At 40.3% G+C, this 8548-nt stretch overlaps 1 protein-coding gene across 1 annotated transcript in view; it reads left to right on the top strand.

Annotated features, from left to right (window-relative positions):
- The first annotated feature begins 615 nt into the window (after window positions 1-615).
- The window catches only part of ADAM23 (ADAM metallopeptidase domain 23), a 91269-nt gene continuing 83336 nt past the window's right edge, over window positions 616-8548 (top strand). The window contains 2 exon segments of the mRNA XM_029284659.1: window positions 616-808; window positions 2047-2273. Of these exon segments, the coding sequence (XP_029140492.1) occupies window positions 616-808; window positions 2047-2273 (420 nt within the window).

Below are 8548 nucleotides of genomic sequence, written 5' to 3'. Positions count from 1 at the left end.
CCCCGTCCCGGTCCGGTCCTCTCAGGACCTGGAGGAAGCATCTGTTCCCTCGCCCCCCCCGCCCGCATGCGCGCTCTTTTAACTCTGCCCTCCCCCGGCTCATTCGCCTCCCGCCTCCCCCGTGACGGCAGGGGCTGCAGCTGCTGGGCAGGAAGAGTGTGGCCGGGTCTCGACGTCATCCTGTGCAGTGCGCGGGGCATTGAAAGGTGAATGGCAGAGAGGGCGAGAAGAGCGCGAGCGACTGTCAGCCCAGCCTGCAGCAGCAGCAGTAGCAGCAGCAGGAGGAAGAAGGCGACGCCGTGGTTTGCTTTTGCTCTTCCCAGGAGGGGCGCCCGCAGATAATGGAGCGGAGGCGGTAGGAAGGTATCGCGGTAGAGGCAGCAGCAGCAACGCCGGAACAAAAAGCGGAGTCACTGCGCCGTGTCTTCCCTTCGCCTCCAGCAATGTGAGGAAAGAAGTGCCGTGACCGCCGCTGCGTGACCGCTCGGCCGCCGGTTCCTTTCAGGGGAAGGGGGCAGTGCCGCCCCCCCCCGCTGCTCCTAACCATTCCGACGAGGCAGGCGACTCCCTTCATCACCGCCCGCCCTGCCCCCCCCTCCCGCAAAGCTATGAGCCATGAAGCCGCCTGGCAGAAGTTCTCTGCGGCAGCCCTTTTCTGGCAACTGCCGGCACCGCCGGTCCTCTAACGCTTCCTTCTCAGCCTGCCTGGCGCGGCTGCCTCTGCTCGGCTTCTTCCACCGTTTCCTTTTGGCGTTCCTGCTGCTCTGCTGGGGACGCCCAAAGAGCTGTGGGGTCATTGCGGACACCGGTGAGTGCGGGGTGAAAATGGGCTGGAATCTCCCCTTCTTCCTCCGCAATGTATGGTGTTTGGGAAGTCAGCCCTCTTCTCCTTCGCCCTGCTGTTGGCTGCCTTTTGAGTTACATGCCAATGCAGATAAATAGCAAAGCCCGTTATCTAGTTATTCTTTCTTCCCCGGTATCCCTTTGGACTCCTCATTTACCCTGTCATGCTAGTTTCTTCTGATCGTGACAGACCTCAAACAGCACCCCGTGTTTTGCTCCTCGTGGTGAGAAGCTTTGCTGATCATTCACTACCCGTTAAGTATGTGCATACAGCTTCTTCTACACAGATTCATTGACACGTTTCTATCCTGAGGATAGCATTTTGTTTGATCATCTGCAGCAAATCGTTAATTGTGACTGCAACTGAATTCTTCTTTCTTTTCCTTCATGCATTTGTGAAAAGGAGGAGAGAAAAAAAAACTTCCTATTCTCATATTGAAGATTCTTGATTGGTGTATATAGATATATGGTGCAAACTCAGGCTTATGATCGTGGGCAAGATGCTGATGCAGCAAAATATTTTTGGCAGGTTGTCAGAATTGTCATCTTTTGTGGATCTTATTTAAGAAGTATCTGAAGCAGAGTATGTGGGGTTTCTGTTTAGGGAAAGATATTTAGAATTGAGTTGAGAACTCATACATAATATACCAACAAAAAAAAAGGAACTCTGCTGTGAAGATAACTCTTAAGAATAAAGAAATATGTATTTTCTTCTGTATGATCTCTAGTATTTAAATATTTATTTTGAAAGAATCTAACTGAATTTCTTGAGATATTTTTGTTTAATAACTATGCTTAGAATTTGCATTCTTATGGTTTATGTAAAGGGAATTGATTAATATTCAATGGACACATTCCATTTTTGAGAAGTTTGCAGATTCACAGATTTTGATCAATATTTCTGAGGAAAACTGACAAGAGCCATGGTGTTTGGGATCTCATTAAAAGAGCTTCCCTTCTGAAAAATGATTTTTTTATATTTAGATTATTATGTAAAATACATTGTATTAAATACCTAATGTTTTCTGTAATTCTTTCTGCAATAGTTTGTAATACTTTCCTAAATACTAGGAAATATTTTAATAACGCATGTTGGAGTCATCGGAATGATATCCTCTTGAAGGAAAATTAACAGAATTTAAAGCAGCTTATATAAAATGTTCGGTTTCTCTGGTTTAATGTAGACCTGTCTGTCTCCCCTAGCTATCCATTGGAATGAAACTTTGGAAAAAACAGAAACCATACTGGCAAATGAGGACACTGCATTTCAACAGACTAACAATAGTAGTAGCAAAAATAACAATTACAGCAGTGCATTCCAAAAAGAAATCACATTGCCTTCAAGACTTGTTTATTATTTGAACAAAGACTCTGAAAGTCCCTACCATATTTTGGATACTAGGACAAGATACCAGCAAAAACACAGTAAGGTAAGAATTTCTAAAAAAGGAACATCCAGTACAATAGCTCAAAATAGTCCTGTCCCTTGAGGGATAGTCTTACTTTAGGAATGTCTATTCAGCAGATTGGTAATACCTCTGTAAAATTATTGCTGCATTGGCTTTAGGTGCCAGGAATGACTGTCAGTTGGTTGTAAAGCTTAGTATCAGTACTGTAGATAAAACAAAGGAATATAACCTGAATTTCTATTAGAGGTCTAGATTTCCCCCCCTTCATTTTAACCAACTTACTTGAATTGGAGAAAGAGGCATAGTAAAAACTAAATGTCTTTCACATGACAGGTATAGGAGACCTTGATGTGTTATGGATCCAAATTCTTTGTCTTTAGTAGATGTGTATATGTGTATGTATGTACACACGCATGCACACACACACACTAAAACTGCATTTTCCTGTAGCTAAACATAGTCACGGCTAAACCTTATTTAAAACAATGACACTTAAATAAGTTATGATTCACTTGTGTCATTGCTTCAATTGTATGTTTAAATGAGTAACCTTACCTGTGAGTTCACATATATATCAGAAAAGCAATATGGTTGAACTTATTATGAGAGCAATTTAGAAGGCTGCTTAGAATTTAGTCTATTGTGATTTCATGTTATGCATTAGAGAGTCTTGTTTTTACTGTTCTCTTCCCAAAGTAATAATTAGGCCAAATGTGATTTGTCTCTCTTGTTATGATATGAGATCATATATTGCAGTACTTTTATGGATGTTCCATTCCCTCTGTAAAGGTAGTATTTCAGTAGTCAAATAGCCATTTCTCAATGTTGTATTATCTAAATATGTTACATTGCTATTGGACACACTTATGGTTAGTTTGGGATTGAAGATCCAACCACTTCAATTCTTAATAGACAAAATTAAGAATGCACGTCTATTTTTTAATCCTTAATTTTTTAAGTAATACTATTAATGCACATTAAAAGGCAAGAACTTTTTAAATCATTAATAATTTGATGTGCTTTTCATTGAATCATGCTTGATAGCAACTCGTAACTTTTGGAATAATATGGCTTATTCCAAAATGGATCTATCCAAAGAAATGCATGACTTTGGCAAGATGGGCAGTTTCAGAAATTTGATTTTTTAATTTATTTTATTAATCAGTTTAGTAAGCAAAGTAATGAAGTCTGTGTGCACTTGACTCATTATTTTGAAGCTCAGGAGACCTTTGGCAGCTGTTTCTGATGAAACATTAGAAACTATTGTCAGATAAAGAAAACAGGGTATTCCCAGTGGTATATAGAGTATCTCAACAGGACCAACACTGAAGAACATGAAATTACTATCTATTGATCATATAAATATTAATAACAAATCTAGAGTGACAGTACGCTTGGCGGACATTCTCAAGAGTCTGTGCTGCTGTGATCTTTCCAGAGTACTTTTCTCTTCTTACTATTCAGTGAATGCAGCGAATGCAGTGAATGCAGCTCTAGAATGCAGCCTTTAGAAGTGACTTTTTAGGAAGCAATACAGGTAGTTCTTGACTTACAAAAATTCATTTAGTGACTGCACTTAAAAAAGTGACTTATGATCATTTTTCATAGTTACAACTTTTGCAGCATCTCTATGGTCATATGTTCAAAACTCAGATGCGTTGCAACTGATTCCTAATTATGATGGTTGCTGTGTCCCAGGGTCTTGTGATCATCTTTTATGACTTTCTGATAAACACAGTCAATGGGTAAGCCAGATTCAGTTAACAACCAGCTTACTAACTTAACAACTGCAGTGATTCACTTAACAACTGTGGCAAGAAAAGTCGTAAAATGGGACAAAACTCACTTAACAAATGTCTCACTTAACAAGAGAAATTTTGGGCTCAATTTTGGTTGTAAGTTGAGGACCACCTGTAAGTTGAGGACCACCCCTGATCAAGCAGGAGACAAGTGACTGTCTAGTCTCTTCTTAAAAACCTCGAATGATGAAGCAACCACAACTTCTGATGGCAAGCTGTTCCATTGTTGTCCTCACTGTTAGGAAGTTTCTCCTTAGTTCCAGGTTGCTTCTCTCCTAAAGGTGATGCAAGGGTGATTTGAACCAAGTGCTTGCACAACACAGTTGTGTGTTCCTTTGAACTATGGGGGTTTGGCACTAACTCATCACTTACTGCTTTTATATTTATGTTCATAGGTGTAAACATTATCCCAAATAAGAAAATACATGTATTTTGTTAGTTAAAAGGTCCACCTCTTATGAGAGATGATGATTTTGTACAAGATATATGAAGTGGGATAGATAATTAGTAAAATACTATAACTAAGTGTTTAGTTTTGTGTGAAAGTTATTCAGTTGAGATATAATTCATTGATTGAATTAAACAGATACTGTTTCTCATGTTCCTTGGTATATACTTGATAGATATATTAGTGTAATTGCAGCAGTTCCAACTCCTTATTCCAGTATGGTCTTTGCTGTTACTATCCTGAAAAAATAAGGATTATTGTGGGTAGCAGTATTCGTTTCCCAAGTTCTGTGTCCTTCCTCTACCCATCAAGGGAGGGAGGCAGCTGTTTCAAGTGCTTTTTTGTATTGCAGTAATTAATTACTGCACTGAGAATATAATTGTTACTAATTCTGCCTGCAGTAAGAATATAGTAGTCTCTAGCTTTGCCAATGCAGCTAAAACGTTTGAAGTAATTGTTACATCTTTTAATAGCAAGTATTCCAAATATTAATCCTTATATAGCCAAAAAAGCATTATCCATATAGAGCAGGGGTGTCAAACCGCACCCACCCTATTGCTGGCAATGGCAAAAAAGTTGCGATACGTCACAACACGTCACGTGACATTGTGAGTTTGACAGTCCTGATATTAATAAGTATTTGCACAAGTTTAAAGATTTTACATTAATGATTTAGGAGAAAAATGGGGCGAGGGAAAAGCAATTCAGCAAGAATTGCTCACAAGAGCCGGTATAAATATAAAGAAGGAAATAAATGGAATATCCAGGAAAGATTCCTGACTGGCTGAAAAGGAAGACATAATACTGCAATATTTTGCTGCATTTTCCATGTTTTAACTTCATAGTCCCGCTGAAATTGTTTTGGGAAAGTTAACTAGAATAATTTAGCTCACAGCATTGTTAATATTCATTATCTTGAGTTTTCTGGAGCATAGCTTCCAATGTGGCGACTGACAGAGTATATGGTTAATATAACTATTAAATTAATTATATGCCAAGACTTCTGTTTATGGAAAGAGGATAGTATGATTAACTAAACCCTAAGAGCTTTTAGTCAAGGTTGGACAACAGGCGTGGTCAGTGGAGCCCAAAGAATGATTCAGCAGAAAATGCTTGACAGAGTAAAGTGACTCTAAATATGTGTCAGATGAAAGTTTTCTGCTAATGCACTATTCTGGAGGAGAGTCACCTCTAGATGAGATGGAAGGAAGGAAAGAGTCCCTGCAAATGTTATTCCATTAGTCATTGCTGACTATAGGAGGAAGCACTCATCTTGCTCTTCCTAGGAATGATGGGCGGCATATAAATTTAATACATTTAACAAACAAACTTCAGTTGTCATCCCATTTATATGTAACAAAGGTCTCTTTGCAAGACATCTCTGCTCCGTCCAGTTCTTGGACGGAGCAGGGATACCCCTGAGACACAGGTATTTAGTACTGGATGTTTGCCCATATATAAATATACGTAGGCTGAAACTTTATTTCTCCTAACGTGGAGAAATAATTCATATCATTTAGTTCCTCCTTTTTTGAGTATCAATACTTAAATAAACTCTCACACTTTGAATCACATCTTTGTGGGCTTCTCTACTTAGCTGAATGACTGTTTTAATGAGTCATGATTTCAATCCTGAAAAGGAACCCACTCTCTGACCTAAATGAGGAGGAGCCAGTGGAAGTTGGAAAGGAGAGATCAGTGGAAGTTCTAGAATCACATTCCAACATCTAGCCTGAGGTGCAACATTGGCCAGATAGGAATGTGAATAGAACAATGATAGAGGTTTGAATTAAAGATTCCTGAAGAACAGAACTTTTTTCTGACTTTTGAGAGATCTGTCTTATATTTACTTGGTGGCTCACACTCCCTAATGGCTGCTTGTTATTGAGGGTCATAAGGAAACAAAGAGATAGAATAATGCTAGTTCTAATTCAGAGGTAAAACTCCTCAATGACTCTTCATTTTTCAGCATGGATGTGGAAAATTGTAGTTGTAATAGTTTTTCTTAAAATGGATCAGTTAGACTCCATACATCAGTGGTGGCGAACCTATGGCACGGGTGCCAGAGGCGGCACTCAGAGCCCTCTCTGTGGGCATGTGCATCGTTCGCCCTAGTCCTAGGCCTTCAGCTGGGTTTTATAAAACCTTTTCTCTTTAGCCTCTGCCGCCGTGTGAAAAAAAAAAGGTTCAGTCAATCAATTTCAACTTCTCATGGGAAAAAAAATCTTGCAAAGTTGGAATTGATTGATTGAACTTTTTAGTCCCACCCAGTCTGCCGTTACCACCGCAATCATGCCCAGCCAATGGGCCACACCCAGCCAATGGGCCACACCCACCTGGCACTCGACGATGCATAAGTGGGTTTTGGGTTGCAGTTTGGGCACTCGGTCTCTAAAAGGTTTGCCATCACTGCCATACATTGTTGGGCAAGTTGTCAGCTGAGGGTTGTCTGGAGATTTGTCCCAATGTGTCCAGTGGGTTCATCCCAATAGGTTTGCTTGCATGCTGAGTGAGATCTTGGGAACCTTAGTACTCTTTCCTTTTAGGAACCTTCTTGGCTACAATTCTGCTAATACCCGTATTACTTTAGCATCAAATATTATTTTAAAATAGAGGACAGATCTATGAAACTTTATCTGTATATAAGATGCTTGGGTATTCCTGGGTATTTCTCTTTTTTTGAACAAAGTGTATTCTGTATAGCCATTCAGAAACTGCATAACTACTGAACCATGGAATGTATTCATTTCTGCCTCCCTATTTTTTGGCTACTAATTTGCTGAATGAAGGATTTTAATAACTTTAAATTTGAAACTTTGCAATTTTGAAACATTGAGTTGGTTTAATAAAAGTATCTCAAATGGTCAACGCAGTCACTTCTGCTATACAGCATGTATCATAGCAGGGATATAAAAGAATTATATGATATCAAGCCACTGTAAGACCTTCTTTATAGAGTTAGGACTGCTTCAGAGTTGTTTAGCGGATTATTTACATGCTAAGCCAGTGATGGTGAACCTTTAAAGACCGAGTGCCCAAACCGCCACCCAAAACCAACTTATTTATCGTAAAGTGCCAGGGCTGCATCAGCATTGTGGTGCCCTCGGGGGGCGTGGCCCATTGGGTGGGTGTGGCTGTGGTGATCATGGCAGACTGGGTGGGCATGGCCACCTTGATGTTACTCATGGGGGCACCTGTGGGGGCCGGGCAGGGTTGGAGGAGATCCAGGCAGTCTCTGATGAGTGGGGCAGTGGGCAGGAGGCTTGTCCTGCAGGGTGAGGTAGGGGGCAGGGGTACCATTGCCAAGGGGCAAGGCAAGGCAAGGCAGGTGCTGGGGCGGTGGCTGCCTGACACCATCGGCCCCTGCACACAGAGGCCAATGAGCGCATGGGGGCCGACGGTGTCTGCCAGTAGCCACAGCCTGCCGGCTATCCTGCATCCTGGCAAACTGGCCACGGAGCCCCATCGGCATGGGCAGAGACAACCCCGGGACACTAGAAGGAAGTCCTTGTCCAGCCGGGAGTTGTGATTAAGTCACTGGGATAGAAACTGGGACACCACTTTAGTCACAAGACTAGCCAAAAGGGTCAAAGAGAACATTTTGCACCAAATGAGATGTATCAAAATTTCCTATCCTTTTCTAACAAGAATATCTAAGATTAATCAATGTTGGAAATGTCATGAAACAGAAGGAACATTTTATCGTATGTGATGGATATATAAAAAAACCCTAAATACTGAAAAGACATACATAGTGTAATGCAGAAAATCTTGTAATTTAAATTTGAATTGAAACTAATTTTTCTTACTAGGCACAATCTCAGAAAAAATAGCAAGAAACATAACTGTGTGAGATGTGTGAGAACAAATTTTGCTCAGTATTAGAAGAAAGATACAATTCTGACAATATCTGATTGGAACTTACACTGGGAAAGTATGCAGTAGTGGCAAAACTAAGTGTATATATGTATGTATGTGTGTGTGTAATATATATATATATATATATATATATATATATATATATATATATATATATATATATATATATA

This window comes from Protobothrops mucrosquamatus, unplaced genomic scaffold (assembly GCF_001527695.2).
Source record: "Protobothrops mucrosquamatus isolate PMUCROS unplaced genomic scaffold, P.Mucros_1.0 scaffold_9, whole genome shotgun sequence".
Classification (NCBI taxonomy): domain Eukaryota; kingdom Metazoa; phylum Chordata; class Lepidosauria; order Squamata; family Viperidae; genus Protobothrops; species Protobothrops mucrosquamatus.
Note: the sequence above shows the minus strand (reverse complement) of the source record. Positions and strands in the feature narration are given on the sequence as shown.